The 17500-nt window shown below is 38.2% G+C and overlaps 2 protein-coding genes across 3 annotated transcripts in view; both read right to left on the bottom strand.

Moving 5' to 3' along the window:
* The window catches only part of LOC127871370 (kelch-like protein 23), a 6426-nt gene extending 4405 nt beyond the window's left edge, over window positions 1–2021 (bottom strand). The window contains exons 1-2 of the mRNA XM_052414192.1: window positions 1203–2021; window positions 1–34 (exon numbers count right to left, since the gene is read on the bottom strand). The exon at window positions 1–34 is cut by the window's left edge and continues 146 nt beyond it. Coding sequence (XP_052270152.1) covers window positions 1–34; window positions 1203–1409 — 241 coding nt within the window. The 5' untranslated portion in view covers window positions 1410–2021. The remainder of the gene's footprint in view (window positions 35–1202) is intronic.
* A 2123-nt stretch (window positions 2022–4144) lies between these two features.
* LOC127871366 (uncharacterized) lies at window positions 4145–9856 on the bottom strand. 2 transcript variants are annotated; one of them, XM_052414185.1, is made up of 2 exons: window positions 9730–9856; window positions 4145–9113 (listed from the first exon to the last, which is right to left on the bottom strand). In XM_052414185.1, the coding sequence occupies exon 2, from the start codon at window positions 9101–9103 to the stop codon at window positions 7406–7408; it is 1698 nt and encodes a 565-aa protein (XP_052270145.1). In that variant the 5' UTR covers window positions 9104–9113; window positions 9730–9856; the 3' UTR covers window positions 4145–7405. The 2 variants fall into 2 exon arrangements, with proteins under 2 accessions (XP_052270145.1, XP_052270144.1); XM_052414184.1 differs by having other exon boundaries at window positions 9712–9855.
* Window positions 9857–17500: the final 7644 nt, after the last annotated feature.

Raw genomic sequence — 17500 nt, 5'->3', positions numbered from 1 at the left:
CGGCTATGTAGCTTTTGTCTGGTAACGTGATAGCCTTGGCAAATATGAAAGATGCGGCTTTTCAGATTTCACATATTGTTTAATTAGAGGTTTCATGTCTTAAATTGATAATTGATATTTACAGGGAACTTTTTTATATAGATTTTGACAGGCTTTGAACAAATTGTATATAATAAAAATGCAATACTGCTCCAGCAGCTGGAGTTTCACTTATTTATATTGAAGTTTGTCATAGAATGCTTTAAATTGATCAATGCATATAGTGGAACTAAATATATCCAGTATTGAACACGAATAAAAATAAAGAAAGAAAAAGAAACTAATTCAAAGCTGGGCTCAAACCACTGACCCTTAGAGTAAACGTCTAGCGCTGAAGCCACTCGGCAATGTGTGGTCATATAGTAAGCGGCGTATTTTATACTGATGTAAGCAATCATCGTTATGTCACAACATATAACGATAACAACAGAACGCTCCAAATTATTCAATCGTTTCGCGTTTGTAACGCTTTATAATTTTCAGGTTTTTAAATCGTCAAAAGATGCATATAATTGATATTTTAGTAATTGTATTAAACAAGTAACAAGTTTTTGCGAAACTATCTGAACAATATATATAAACAAAGCAAAATATATTGTTTTTATGATAACAGACTTATTTAGTATAACGATGATAAATGTGCAGCTGCTGATGGCGAACTTGAAGATGTTGATGATGACGATGAAGGTGTGATGATAATGATATGATGATAATGCTGTTGATGATATTGTTGTTGATCATGATGATTTTTATTCTTTGGCAGTTATAAATCATTTACGCTTTTTGTTTTGAGATAAAGATTCAGTCATAACATATATATTTCATAAAATATGCGATAAGAGGGTTCCATAATTATATGTTCGTAAAAGGTCTTCCCATATTAGCCTGTGCAGTACGCACAGGCCAAGCAGGGACGACACTTTCCACTTAAAGTTAATTTTTGTCAAGAATGGTTTTCATTTAAACGAAAATTCAATAAAAGCGGAAAGTGTCGTCCCTGATTCTCCTGTGCGGACTACACAGGCTAAGCAGGGACTACACTTTACGCACATGCATTAAACTCCCATTTCATAGAGCACGACTCATATATTTCGTAAAATCTGTGATAACACAGGGTCGTGATCATATGATTTACCGGTATATAATTCTATATGATGATGTACCTTTTCCGATTTCTCGCGAAACTCGGCCGTGAACATGCAGCTGAATACAGGGGAGGCAAACGCGAGCAGTGAGCGGTTAGTGCACAGTTGTCGCCCTTCAACCATCAAAATAACGTCGGTGAATTCGTCCTCGGTGTGAAACGGAATTGTCGTCTCATAACCACCGGCAGTGACGTCATCTATGTTACTCTCGCCGTTATCCACCATATCGTTGTCGTCTGATGCAAGGCGATAGTCAGTTGGAGATATAGATACACCACCAACGCGAGAAGAATTCTCAATGGGTGTATGACGGACTACTTGACATCGGTATCTTCCTGATAAACGCTACAATTTCAAAATCACGCACTGTGATTTAATTCTTCGGAACTAGGTTGAGCATTCCAAAGATGAGAAAGAGCTTGATATTACACAACTGCACCTAGCCTATCTATCAACGATATAAAAAGTACACACACTTGTATTGCAGATTTGCACAGTCTGAATATGACATAAAATTACACGCTAAAAGTTCAGTTCTGGTTATAATATCACGGAAAAAAGCAAAGTATTGCAAAAAGCGTTACTATTAAAAGCTATTACACAAAAATAAACCGAAGCTGTGTCAAATTCGTATGTATCGGTAGTTTCCGGGAGTTTTGTGATCCTCAGCGGCATGGGGCGTCGACCCGGGGTCGGACTTGCCCGCAACCGACTGCGATTCCTTCTTTGTAGTTAAAAAATGCCGATATTATGATTATAAGAACTGACAGAATAAATTTTCTCTAGTTTGATTGTTACACGTTGTCGCTATCGGTTTTTGACGTCTGCATTGTGACGTCAAATTACGTCATTAAATACTGACGTCAAACTATGTTTAATACAAAGTAGGTACTTGCCATGGAAAAAACGTTAATAAAGGTGCTCTCCAGCGGGGTGGGTGGATTTTCTTATAATTTAATAATCAATATCAATCAATTACATTTATTTCGTAACTCCTTGAATTTGCGATTTAACACGAAGCGAATTTTAGTATTGACTTGTTGTTGTTGACGTTTAGATTGTTGAAAATAGTATATTTAAAGGACTCGGTGACTTACTTAAATCTTATCCTCGGTAGGCTAAAGGGCCCGATGGAAAAACAACAACATTTTAATTACATTGCGTTTTGATGGATTCTACTTTTGTTTTCCGTTTTGACAGTGAAAGGTATACACTATTTATTTTAAGGAATATCAAACCTTTGTTGATAACACTTATGTTGATCATTTTTGGCATTTATGTTTTATTTTTAAATATTTGAGCCTTGTTCTGAGAAAACTGGGCTTAATGCATGTGCATAAAGTGTCGTCCCAGATTATCCTGTGCGGTCCGCACAGGCTAATCAGGGACGACACTTTCCGCCTAAACTTGATTTTCAGTAAGGAGGGACTTCCTTGAAACTAAAAATACCATGAGAGCGGTAAGTGTCGTCCCTGATTAGCCTGTCCGGACCGCACAGGCTGATCTGGGACGACACTTTAAGCACATGCATTAAGCCCAGTTTTCTCAGAACGCGGCTCATTTTATATTTCATTGCTTTATCAGTTAGCAGCACTTAACCAAAAATCTGGCGCATATACTCCGGGTCACTTGATTAATCACAGATTATCGAAAGGTAAAAGATACAGACTTTATTATCGATACATAAGTGGTATCCCTATTGTATGCAAACGCTTTAGATTGTCAAGTGTAGACCAATTTTGTTAACTGAGGCAACGCAAGTTTACCCACGTTTTTTTACGTTATAACCATGTACATTCGATATTTTGCTCCTAACTACTATACTAGTAATTTGCCTATATATCTTAAATGGGCCTTTTCACGTTTTGGTATATTGACAAAATTGAAAAAAATAATTTCAGATTCGCAAATTTTCCTTAAAGTTATGATATTTGTGAGGAAACAGTAATACTGAACATTTACCATGTTCTAAAATATCCATTATGTTCCTCTTTTGACGATTTAAAAACCTGAAAGTTATAAAGCGTTGCAATGCGAAACGATTGAATAATTACGAGAATTCTGTTGTTGTCGTTGTTTTTTTTTGATACTACGAGGATTGCTTATATAAAGAATAAAATTACTTCGGTCATGACATGAGAGCGGATGGTCTAGTGGATAAAGCGGTATACCTTTGCTTCATGAGTCTGTGGTTCGAGCCTCGTTGAGGGTTACTTTTGATTGTATTTTTTTTTTACTGGAGATTTTTAGATCCAATGTTTACATTTATCAATATTAAGCATTTCATGACAAACTTCAAAACATGCCAAAATCTGTCCGCACCGGCTAATCAGGGACGACACTTTCCGCCCTTATTGGATTTTTGCTAAGAAGATACTTCATTTAAACGAAAAATGTCATAAAAGCGTAAAGAGTCGTCCCTGATTAGCCTGTGCGGATAGCACAGGCTAATCTGGGACGACACTTTACGCACATGCAGTATGCCCAGTTTTCTCAGAACACGACTCATATTATTAGAGTATTATGTGCCAGCAAGGGTTCTTATGTTTTCCTTCTGTTTCGGTTAGGCAGACATTGTTCGTCTGTCAGGTACCCATCGCACAGTAGCGTGTATTAACACTTCGATAAGATGGTCTTAGCAACACCACCACAATTATATTATTACAATTTTTCTCTAATTTATGAATTCCATAAACCTGTATTTTTTTCACATTCGTATTTTCATCAGCACAATTACTGTATACCTTTGATAAGACATGACCCAAGTATATTTTAACTAACCAGATTTGACGGTTATTGCTTCCGTGATTATATGAGAAAATAAAAAGAATAATTTCTTTCGAAAAAAGTACTCGTTTGAGTACACATAATAAGAAGCAACAACGAAATTGTTGCATGAAATAATATATATTTGCAATCGTGACCAACACAAAACAAACGCAACGAATAACAGGTGTAAACATGTATACAACACTGTATTAACAAAAATTGGTACGCACTTTAAATAATACAAATTAAAAAGCAATGCATATATGGCGCAAATATGCCGCGCTGTATGTTTAAATGAAACATTTATTGTAAATGACCCGCATCATGCGAAAATGGGTCTTATGACATGAGCGGCCGGCGTAGCTCCAGCTCAGCCTGAGCATCCGCGTAGTCTTGTCAGGAGCTACCCTGTCTACCTTAATAGACCCCTTGCGTGACTTTATAGCGGACAGTAAAGCCCAAACCAGACTGCACGATTGCACATGCTTGTTTAGAGGCACGATGGCCACATATGGCATACGACAGATTTTCGCATGACGCATGGCAAATGCAGTCCAGACCGTTTTGCTACATGTATCTGAGGGTTCGCATAATCTTTTCTCGGACTAATTCACAGATCATTGCTGCGAGTTCAATGTGTTCGAAGTATTAGTAACAAAGGTATTATTATCATTGTCTATTTGCATAACAAATCTATCACGCTAACAAATTGGTCAAGAGGCCTTATATTAACACGTAAATCGCCGTCCATTTTAAAAGGCGTGCAGAACGTTTGCTAAAAAAATTCATGTTGAATAATTTAAGCCCATAATTTTTGTGTCGTTTTTAACGAAAAAAAAATTGAGCCGTGCTCTGTGAAAAGGGTGTTTAAAGCATGTGTGACACTTCCCATCTAAACTGGATTTTTTTTGCAAAAAGAAGAGACTTTCTGTAAAAGAAAAATACCATGAAAGCAAAAAGGGTCGTCCCTGATTAGCCTGTGCGGCCTGCATAGGCTAATCTGTGACGACACTTTACGCACATTCATTAAACCCCCTTTTCACAGAGCACGGCCCATATTGAGTACACTTTTAGATCAGCGTATTTGTTTCATAACATTTAACGTTCTTATCTGTTTTCTTTTTCATTTCTGACGCTCTCTACAAAACCTAACGCGCAATAATGATGGCCGTTTAACTAAAGGTTTACAGTAAAGATTATTTAATAAGAATTAAGCAAAAAATAAATCAATACTTAAACATACATTTTATACATGAGCATATTATTGACGATATACGCTAGACAGCCTGATATTAATCACCTATTGAACAATTCATGTTTGATCAGGTATTGATTAGTGCAATTGTCTTTAGTGATACTTTAAAAATATATTAAATTTGAAAAGCACTTAAGGATCTTCAACATTACACAACAATCTTTTATCGCCCGCTCAGTTAAAAACATGGATATTAGCGATAAAAGAACAATGGTTTCGTTAATTATTAAATGTTTACACACTGTTAAAGTGTTGACAATTGATTAAAATTCAATAAAGGCTAGTAAAATTTAGCGGGCTAACCATTCATGAGTCGACTTTGTGTAATACAACTTATTAGTAGAAGTGTAATAGGTCAGTATAGTGTTCTTGGCTAAACTGCAGATTACGGCAACAATAAAAAATAACAACAACAAAATAACAACAAAAATATTGACACATAAAAAGATGATGATGATAACAGCGCGATTTCATGCACTCTAAGTAGCACGCAATCAAAACATAATTCCGAACATACACGTGTTGTAAGGGAAACGACTTTTGTTGAAGGACTAGTAATGTAACGATATATTAACAACATCTTTATCTTTGTGCATTTAAAAAAAATGTCATGCAAAATGTGTGTTTTGTCTTCTTTTAACCATTTCCCACTCAGAAGCAAAGTGAAAATGACTATGTGCAAACAACATAAAACCAGAACAACCTGAGAGTAACTCGCAGTCTGTTCAGGTTTTATGCTGGTTGCTGCTCATCAGCATCGAAGGGTTGGGAATGAAGAGTTTAAAACTTTAATCTAGTTAGAAAGGTCTTAAGTTATATTCAACTTTATAAGGGACTACAAATGCGTCAAAATACTTATCCAAGTGGTAAAGGGTTAAATCAAAAAAGTCTAAATAAAAGTAGGCCTGGTTCTTGCATCATGCCCTCAAAAAAAGTAAGGGACCACAGAAACGGGAAACGGGACTTTTCTTTGCCCTTACTTATATGTTACGCCGTCAAACGTATGTATGCACTTTTAGTCTTAAAATGTATGAACACGTCACTGAATTGTTAACGATCAAACGTGCAATAAATACGACAAAACAATAATGGTGATAGACACTGTTTAACTTTCAATCGGTCGAACAAAATCCATCACTTATTCGGCAGGACCACTTCAGTCCATATCTGAGTTGACCAATTGATTACTGATGACGGTTGTATCATTCAATCACGCCACTTCAAATCCAAGTCACGTGTCTTCAAATCACGTGCCTTTAAAACCCTGGACAAATCGCTTTGAACACTATGACTGGACAATCGCCGACCGATATTGTCTGTAGTTCTTAATTTCACTGCGACCCACGAATTAATACACGAATATTGTACCATTTATATATTAGCGCTTAACCCATTTAAGCCGAGTGGACTCTCCCATCCTTCTAATTTGGTTCAATTTATTTCCAAATTTAGGGATGTCTAGTATATTTATTTCTATATTGAGAATATTCTTACAGAAATTCCTTAAAGCAAACAGCGCAGAGGCATGATGTGGCGTCTCATATTGGTCTACGCTGTTTACAAAGGCCTTTTTTCTAGACGCTAGGCATAAATGGGTTAATTAAATACATTTATTTTACCCGGACTTTCAATTTGGGTTCTTTGAATATGCCTAACGATTGATACATATCAGTTTATATAGTCAAGTAAAGGGTTGTCTTCGATATAGTCCCTTATTCAACAATTACTCATTTATGTAGCACTTTTCATATAACAATATTTCCAACGCACTTTAATCATCAAAAGACATTAAATCATTCCACTTCCGGTCATTAAGTTATTAGTACTTCCGGTTGTTCGGATTTGTAATCACCTATACGCGTAAGTATAATTTTTTCACTTTCATGCCTTTGATGAAATCGACACAAAACTATCTTCCTTACTAAGACCGGGTGGTACCATCTTAAACGACGTGGGCTGCACTGGTGTTAGGACAGGCCTACTTCCGGGGCGTTTTTCGCTAGGATCGCCCTTCAGTTGTTTGTCTCTTAAAATTGATGCGGGCGTACCGGACACAGGCTCTTCTTGGGGAACAGGTACGTCTGGGCGGTTTTTGAAAGTGATCTGAACAAATGGAACTGTCCTCGGCGAAACTTCCGGAGCAGGAGGCTCAGGTTCCGGTTCCATAGGAACTTCCGGCGACTCCTCTACGCCGAATTCATGAGGGTAACCCGTTTTCTTTCGAGGGTGAATTCAAGCCTTTCGGCGCCGATTCCTCCGCCGTATTCGGTGGTGCTGGGAAGTTGATATCATTCAGTAATCTTTGTGCTTTATTTTTATGCTTCACGAGTTCAGACTTTTTGATCTTATTTTTGTCCAGATTTGGGACATTGAGCTCCTTCATGTGTTCGTTGTGCTTCTGAAGATGTACCAACAACTCGCGAGCTAGCTGTGACTGCCGGCTAGGCGTGTTGGAGTCCTGTAAGTATTCCTGTATCATTTTAATAATCATCTCATCGTACAAGTTTGAAACAATGTCTATTTTCGCAATCGGAAGCGGAATCCCAAACTTCCGGTTTTGTCGCGAGCCAGTCATGTTTTCCCCGGCGACGAATCGTTGACAGACGGCTTGTTTATCAACGTTTTCTGACGGAAGTGTTATGGTCCCCATGGTGTTTGCTCTAGGCCCGAGGGACGGGATTTCGGGATCATGCCGTAGATCTGCACTATTCAGAACAAAGCCGCTCCCTCTAATTACCGGAAGTTGCTCCGCAAAGGACACCTTCCTCTGTCGTTGTTCCGAAGATGGTTTCGGATAGGCGAACTCTTCAAATCTCGTTCCGAGTCCGAGATTACGGCGACGCTGGTCTGCGGAAATCGTTGGTAGCTCAAAATTACTTTGAGACAAAGCTTGAATGCCGCGAGATTTGCCGTTGTACATGGGACGTGACAGAAACGGCTTCCGGGGAACGGTGTCGTCCACGTCAAACCCGTTGATCTCCAAAGGAACGTCCGAATGCGATCCATGGGTCGTCGCGGGTGTCCCTGGTGGTATTTTCGGCGGACTGCGGATCAGGCGAGTACCCTTGCGGTATGCCGTCGTCGTCGTTGGGCGTGTGGACTCGTAATCAGGGCCCGGAAATACCAGCTCTTTAGGACCGCCTTTAACCGTCGGCGATTCCTCCGACGGTTTAGGACCTCCTTGGTTATTATTCAGACCGACCTCACGCGCGAGTCCACGAAATTTAGCCGACTGGCTAAGCTTCTCCTTCCGGTCGCGTTTTAACCGATTCTCTTCCACAAGTCTCACTCTCCGCCTTTTATCAGCACTTTTACTCACAACCCTGTCGCCGTCTTCCAGAACAAAGTCAGCATCCTTAATCCTCTCTTCAGACACAACGAAGTACACAAAAGGGCTGCTCCCTAAATTAGCATTACGGGACTTTGCAAGGGAGCTAGGACCCATATCCGACACGGACCTATCCATTCGGAAAGGAAACGTCGCCTGATCGTAACTCATGTCCGCTTTACTCGTATTCACAGGTTCACATTTAAGATCAATATCACTAAGTTTCGCTCTTTGCCCATTAATTCGTTCTCTTGATTTTTCTAACTTCTCTTTTATTGACGCCAACTTTTTATTCAGCGGCGACTTCTTTCGAATCTCTCTAACCGAAATCGTATACTTAACTTTTTTCTTCTTTTTATTTTTCTTCTTCTCAACAAGATTCTCGTCCAGAGCCAAAATCCCAAGCTCACTACCGGAGACACCTGAAGGGGGCGGGGTCAGGGGATTTATCTGGTCACCCAGGTAACCGATTTTTATTGGCTTAATAGGTTGGAGCGTTTCTAAATCCCGTGGGTTAGTGACTTTCTCAGCGGTAAGAATGAAGTAGGGCTGCACCCTGGCGCCCATGTCGACGTGTCTGAAATGAACATAGAACTTAGTTAGTTTCAATGTCCCAGTGTTTGCGATTCTCACTGAGTCGCGTTCTGAGAAAACTGGGCATAATGCATGTGCGTAAAATGTCGTCCCAGATTAGCCGGCGCAGTCCGCACATTCTAATCAGGGACGACACTATCCGTCTATATTGGAATCTTGCTAAGACGAGACTTCATTTAAACGAAAACTGTCATAAAAGCGGAAAGTGTCGTTCCTGATTAGCCTGTGCGGACTGCACGGGCTAATCTGGGACGACACTTTACGCACATGAATTATGCCCAGTTTTCCCAGAACACGACTCCACTGAAAAAATTTGTTTTCTGTCGATCTCAAACGAGGCTCACGAAGTAAGGATATGTCAAATACTAATTGCAATAATCCAACTCCCAGCTATTGACCCCCCCCCCCCCCGGGTTCGCTGGGGGTTTCAACTGGGAACGACATTTTTCGTGTAAACTCTGCCACCTGGAATCCAGGCGGCACTTAATTAGGTAAAATGAGCAACACAAACTATTTTCTGGCATGAATAAACATAAACAGATCATAAATATAGCCCTAGTGCGCAAATTACAACAACGCACATTATATGGTGAGCTCACAAAATAAAGATATTAATCCAAGTTTCAAACACGTCAACGGTTCACGCAAATGTGTTAGTTTTTGCAATGGAAAACATCCAGTATTCCGAAATCGAAAACATGCTTATTTATACATCGACTATCTCCAGAATCCTCGGCAAGATAGATATTGTGTCTAATCGACCAATTACATGTATGCTACTTCGACTATCTCCGGAGCTTCCATAACATAGATTGAAACGTCAATTCAAAACTCCGGCTATTGTTTGATTACGTTTTTTTCAACTTTTTGTATCGAGTTTTATCCTAAAAAAACACGCAAATTGATGTTGATGGTAACAGGTATTCTTTTTTTTACAATGTATTAGGTTGATCGAAATCGTTTTATAGACAAACTTGAGACTTTATTGTGTTACATGCAACTTGGTTTTATCAAGAAGACTTTGAGCTGTACGTATGCACTTATAAAAGCTCAAGACATCTAAGTCGAACTACTGTACGTCAAATACAGGTTTCTTTGATTTCTAAAGTCAATTCCATTAAAAACAGAACGTACAGTTCTAGTCTTTGACTACCTTGCCAACTCAATTGACACACACACAACCATCGAGTCAACAATATGAAATTATACGACATACAAAACAAATTGTTTGGTTAAGTCTCCACTTGGCAATATTTTATAGAAATGTCAATTAATTAATTATTTGACACATTAATCAAACTGATTTTCAGTTTTTTGAACAAGCGACTGACCATTTATATTCTCTATTTTTTTAAATTTATGAATTACGAAATAATTCACTTACATTCAACGCGTTAAGATCATACCCTTTGTGTTTAGTAATTCAATATGATTCTGTGCATTCATAACTTTGTCATATTCTTCATTTGATAAATGGTTTTAGAGTGATCGAGACGTTATAATTGCATCATTGAACAATCATCTTTATGGACACACGTGTTTTATTAGTTTGTGTTAACGTATTGATTAAGACATTAAACTTTGTCGAAGGGTATGCAATTATGCAAGCATTCAGTACTCAGCCAAATGAAGAGCATGAATGAACACCCATTATACGAATCATGTACGTTACACTCAATCTGTAAAAAATAATAATGAACGTCATTACGAGCACACTGGGCTTAACACCTTTCAGTGCTGGAACCGGAATTTTGAAGGCCTTTTCCAACAGTTTGGATCCAGATGAGGACGACACAGAACGTGGCGTCTCATCTGGATCCAAACTGTTTGCTTTTCTTATAGCATGCTTTGAGAAATATCGAAGAAAATGCTAAGTTTAGAAATTCAGCAGACGACATTTTAGTAGACGAAAATTTCTCCCAGCATGCAAAGTGTTAATACACGTGCTTCAAGCGTTGAACCATATTAGCCTTCGAAGTCTGGGGATCGAATTCGCGATCATCGGAACCGCTATCAAATGTTCTAGCTACTGAATGCCGTTCGTCTAGTCTGTTGTTTATTGATGGATGATAATGATTTGTGGTATTTTGTGACGTAGTGGTATGAGGTAATGTGAAGTTCGATGTAATAAGTGTCGTGCAGTCTGATGTTGTTTGGTGTGGCGGCGATATATTGGTATGCTTTGATGAAGTTCTATGAAGTGCTATTACATGCTGTTTAGTGTGGTGTAGCCAGTCCCGGATTACCCATTCGGCAGAGTAGGCAACTGCCTGTGGGCCCCGAGACTCCATGCGACCGCGACGAAAGAGTTTGTTTACAACGTTGATTGTTTTCTTAAATTCTTAATGCACTAATGTCGTCTTGGTGTTACGGTATTATAGTGACATTTCTTAATGTGATTATTATAATGTCGTATTGTTATAACGGTATCACAATGACATTTATATAGGGACATTGTGGCATGCTATGTCTTGCCAGCTAAAAATCTAAGGAAATATGTCCTGTTTGTCAGTATTTCAAGTACAAGCTTCGAAACACCACGGTGTCAGAACAGCAATACCTCACATGCTAATCTGGGACGATACATAGAGAATAACAGGTTACTGCCTGATCGTTTTGTAATATATCAGGCGAGACTTTGAATAAAATGCCGAGCCGTTATTTTATTCGTGCCGAGCCTGATATATATTACAAAATGATCAGGCAGTAGCCTGTTTTCATACCACTGACACCACTCACCCCGTTTTTCAAGAAATAATGGAAAATAATCGCTTCGCCCCGGAGCCGCTGCATTCGTTAATCGCGCATGAATTTTTCTAAAAATAGCAATGTTTCTCGACACGAAAAGTAGCGCCATTTATTGTAATTTACTAACGCTGTTTCTTTCTCTTTCTTCTTTAATTGCCTAGCAAAAACTGTCGATTTCGTCCGATTTGTCAGTTTTTTATTCTTAAACGGTTGGAATGAGGCCAATTTTTGTATGGCCAATGTTTGCAGATGATATTTAGCTACAATTGTATATATAGGTTATAAATTTTAAACGATAATGACTTTGTAATTTGCACTTTTGTTGAATTGTGACATTCTGCATATTTGGCATGTTCAACGCCTTGTCTATGTGTGAAACTGCCGGGTGGTGGTGAGAGAAATGTTTATTTCAGAAGTGTTGACAGAAGTGCATGAAGCAGATGAAGTTGCAGTAGAACATGATGCCAAAAGGTTTGAACATTTTTGTTGTGTTTGTTCGGAAATTTCTGCAATGATAAACAAGCTCGGTTGGACAAACTTGAATCCACGTCAAACGGCAAAGTCCCAAAGATGTCATGATGTACAGGATCATTAACAACTTAGTGGACATCAATGCCAGAAGTGTACTTATACCAGCAGGAGTGCACACCAGAGGCCATGCAAACTGCTACATAGTGCCATTAACCACCGTCAACGCCTACCAGTTTTTCTTTTTCCCAACTGGAATACGCCTCTGGAATGGTCTCCCAGAACAGGTGGTCACTTCCACGTCCATAGATGTCTTCAAGGCTATGATGGGAGAGCTATACAAATAAATCTGGACATTAACCGACAGATAGAGATAGATATTTCACTGTAATTGATTATTGACTGTACGTTTTTGTGTCCTGTTATTTGCATGATTTCGATGGGTGCGATATTGGAATCCCTTAGTTTTTGAACAAGGCGTTAGCAGTTTCTAGCAGAATGATAACCGGCCAAAGTTTTCAACATCTTGGCAATTTTTTACGTCAAGTTTCTGCCGTAGGTACCACTGATCAGAACTGTCAGTTAAGGGCACGGTTCTTGTTGCCAGGTAGAATGGGCTATCATCAGTGCTGAAACCGGGTGGCCTTTATCACTGTACTGTTTGTAACTGTAAATAGGGTCCCTATTTCTAATTGTGGGGAGGAAAAACATCTTAGGATGAATTTTTCTGGCATGCATTTGCTCCAATTCGGGTCTTTGTCTGCCGGTAATTGAACTCCAGAAATTAATTTCCTGAAGCATCTGTCTTGAGTTTGACATCACCCCATCTTAAAAATGTGTATAATAATCAGAAGTTGTGTTATTATATTTAAGTAAGTATTCAGGACGTTTCATGTAAAATTCAAGATGTTTGAGGTTAAACAAATTAATTTGGTTTAATACGGGATTACATAAAGATATGCATTCCCAAAAATTTATCAAATTTTGACTCTCATTTTTAGCACTGAAAGTATGTCATTTAATAATTTAGCTAACCTTAAATTGTACTGCTCATGGGTTCCTCGTAGGCCGAAATGCACGGAGTTGTTTAACCAAATGGTATTCAGGAGTGATTTTGGTATTGTTGCACCCAAAATGTTGTCTGTGTAGAGTTTTTGTGTATTCTTAGTCAGATAATGCGACAACCTTAATAATATTTTATAATTTAAATTTAAATCATTATTTAATGCATATTACATTGGGTTTATTTTGAAGTGTGTTTCTATTTTATTGTTACTACTTTTTATTGTTTGGTTATTTGTTTGGTCTGTTTATAATAATTGCTGAACTTTGACATAACGTTTGACTTTTGATGTTTGCATATGAAGGCGTGTCAAAAAAAGTAGTCCGTTGTTACATGACGTCATCAGCATGTACTTATTCATTCTCAATATTTGAAAAATACGTTTTTTTGCCGTTTTTGTTGCTGTTTGTGGATTAAATGTAATACCTCTTGGTATCAAATTGTTTGTTTAATAAATCTGATTCAGTTTTACAATAGAACAAAACATTTTAATTAAGTCTTAGTTGCCTCCACACATGACTGATATATGAACTTCCTGTTGACCGTGATATAAAAAATATATCAGGCAACAGGATATCAAGCAGATATCAATGTGGTGGTACGATAAAATGGTAGGCTATTTGAAACGAGTGAAATCGACTGGACACTGGTGTCTTTTAGACACTAACCCAACAAGGGGCCCAGAACGTGGGCCCAATTGTACTATGGGGCACGGTTCTAATCAGGGGGCCGTTTCATAAACGATCGTACTACAATTTTAACTTACGAGAGAATTGTTTAATCTTAATAAGTAGACGAACTAGATCGTTATGCTCGTCAAATATATACAGCCCTTGAGATGCCAATGTAATTAATTAATTACTGAAAATTTATAATCATATCATATGGAATTTAGCAATGATGTATCTTCGAAAAATGTATCCTATCGTAAATGTGTACTACGATGTTTATTGAAACGGTCCCCGGCACAGAGTGAAGCGTATAGTTGTGATGCGCTATGAAGTGTGATACAAGTGGTAGTGTGGTCTAGAATAGGGTGGTAACCGAGTGTAGTGGCATGGCGTGTATAGTATTGATGTATAGAGGTGTTCCCGTGTAGTGATATGCAATTAATTGTAGTCATATATAGTGTAGTGTTGAGGTCCCGTGTAGTGCTACAGAGGATATTGTAGTGAAATAGTGTCTAGTGGTGACCACATGTCCTGCTATGTAGTGTATTGTAGTGATATAGAATGTAGTATGGTGAAACAATGTAGTGCTATGGAGTGTATTGTAGTGATATAGAATGTAGTGTGGTGAAACAATGTAGTGCTATGGAGTGTATGGTAGTGATATACATGTAGAATGTAGTGTGGTGAAACAATGTAGTGCTATGTTGTGTATGGTAGTGATATAGAATGTAGTGTGGTGAAACAATGTAGTGCTATGAAGTGTATGGTAGTGATGTATAGCGTCGTGTGGTTTGGTGCAGTGTAGTGCTATGAAGTGTATTGTAGTGATATAGAATGTAGTGTGGTGAAACAATGTAGTGCTATGGAGTGTATGGTAATGATGTATAGCGTCGTGTGGTTTGGTGCAGTGTAATGTGATTTGCGTTTAGTTAGGCAAAGTCTAGTTTAGTGTGGTGTAGTAAATATTGGGAACAAAGTTTTTTTTTCTGTAAGCATTTGTAAAGTCTGACACATAATAACCGAAAAAACAAGAGGGCATGAAAGGCCCAAAGTCGCTCACCTGAGATTCAAAGGAACTGACCTGTTCTGTGCAGCAGATGTAATTAGTACAAAATGTTCTTACCAACTTTCATGACTAGTGAACACCCTGGCAGCCATGTTTTTGAACAGAACAGAACCATTTTCATAAACATCCAAGACATCATTTAAACAAATATTCTGACAAAGTTTCATGAAGATTCATGAAGCCATATAAGGAAAAATGCCCCGACCACTGGTGACCATGTTTTTCAAGCAACTGGAACCATTTTCGAACTTGTCCAAAATATCATTGGGACACATCTTATGACAAAGTTTCATGATGATTAGACAATAAATATGGCTTCTAGAGTGTTAACAAGGTTTTACTATAGCTACATGTATATAAGGAAAAATGCCACGCTTCCTTGGCGGCCATGTTTTCCACCAACAGGAACCATTTTCGAACTCATCCAAGATATTATTAGTACAAATCTTGTGACCAAGTTTCATTATGATCGGCCAATAAATGTGGCCTCTTAAGTGTTAATAAGGTCTCACTAAAGCAATTTATAACCATATTAGGGAAAATGCCCCGCCTCCTGGTGACCATGTTTTTAAAGCAACCGAAACCATTTTCGAACTCATCCAAGGTATCATTTTGACAAATCTTCTGACCAAGTTTCATGGAGATCGGAAAATAAATGTGGCCTCTAGAGTGTTAACAAGGTTTTAATATAGCTATATAAGGAAAATTGCCCCGCCCCCTGGCGGCATGTTTTTCAACCAACCGGCATCATTTTTGAACTCGTCCAATATATCATTAGGATTAATCTTCTGACCAAGTTTCATGAAGATCAGACAATAAATGAGGCCTCTAGAGTGTAACAAGATTTATCTATATCCATATATAGCCATATAAGGAAAAATGCCCCGCCCCTTGGCAGCCATGTTTTTCAAGCAAACGTTTCCATTTTCAAACTCATCCAAGAGATCATTGAGACCAATCTTCTGACAAAATTTCATGAAGATTGGACAATAAATGTGGTCTCTAGAGAGTTAACAAGGCAAATGTTGACGCCGTACAACGCACAACGTACAACGGACAAAAGGCGATCACAAAAGCTCACCATGAGCACGTTGTGCTAAGGTGAGCTAAAAAAAAACAAGATTGACAATGTGCGTTTTATCGTGTTTAGGCGGAAAATAAAGTACCTGTCGAACACTTTACCTCTTAATTAAATCGGATTGACAGTAAGCTAGGCGCAAAACTCACTAATCCGGCGATAATCCCTATAATCCGAGGCATTGGCATAGTGAGCACCCGGTGATTAAGTAATATAACGTTATAAATTGATGTCCAGAATAGGCCAAGCTAAATAATAAGTTTCTATATGTTAACTTCGCCTTTTCAAAAACAAGGTTTAAGCGTTCCTTACTTTGTTCTATTAAAAGCGATTTCCTCTGATGTGCATTCCAACACATTGTTAAAATAAACATTACAAAAAAAATTCGATTCAAAATGAAACACGGTGTGAACTTAATTTTCAACGGATTTGCGAATTACTCTATATAACTAAAACACCGTATTAGTACGTACATGTTCTGTTTTGTACTTTATTGTAAATAGTATTCATTTCAAAGATTCGCAGTTCGAGGATTGAACAGTAATTTGCTACAATGGTATATTAAAACAGAAACTTGTAGAATGTCTACTTTTCTCTGTCGCGTTGATATTGACCTTAACCCTTTGCATGCTGGGAAATTTGTCGTCTGCTAAAATGTCGTCTGCTGAATTTCTAAAATAAGCATTTTCTTCGATTTTTTCAAAGATATATATCAGAATAGCAAACACTTTGGATCCTGATGAGACGCCACGTTCTGTGGCGTCTAATCTGGATCCAAACTGTTTGCAAAGGCCTTCAAAATCTGTTCCCGCACTGAAGGGTTAACCCTTTCCCCATAAGAAGCAGAGTGAAAATGACCTTTGCAACCAGCATAAACCAGAACAGCTGCGATAAACTAAGCAGTGTCTGGTTAGGTTTTTGCTGTGTGGCTCATCAGTATCTAAAGGTTGGACATGAAGCCTTTAAAATTGAATCTAGTAAGAAAGGTGATTAATTAAATTTATCTTTCTCACGACCCTAAATCACGCGCGCCACCTCTTTTAAAGATGCATTAATAAATGAGCCAATGCAACTTCCGAGGTGGCGCTTAGGCCCGGTGTTTTAAAATTTCATGGATATTTTACAGGGTTACTAGGTTTATATGTTTTTTTAACATATTTCGCATTTATAAAATCGGACAATGTGAGGCAAATTACGTTTGTCAAACATCAACTGTATACAATTTATGAGCCGCGCTCTGTGAAAAGGGGGCTTGAATACATGTGAGTTCAGTGCT

This window comes from Dreissena polymorpha, chromosome 3, assembly GCF_020536995.1.
Source record: "Dreissena polymorpha isolate Duluth1 chromosome 3, UMN_Dpol_1.0, whole genome shotgun sequence".
NCBI classification, from domain to species: domain Eukaryota; kingdom Metazoa; phylum Mollusca; class Bivalvia; order Myida; family Dreissenidae; genus Dreissena; species Dreissena polymorpha.
The sequence above is the reverse complement of the archived record's forward strand: the minus strand, read 5'-3'. Positions and strand labels throughout refer to the sequence as shown.

Bases quoted from the DNA above. Each gene is read 5' to 3' on its own strand.
- LOC127871366 (XM_052414185.1), bottom strand. From the start codon at position 9,103: ATGGGCGCCAGGGTGCAGCCCTACTTCATTCTTACCGCTGAGAAAGTC.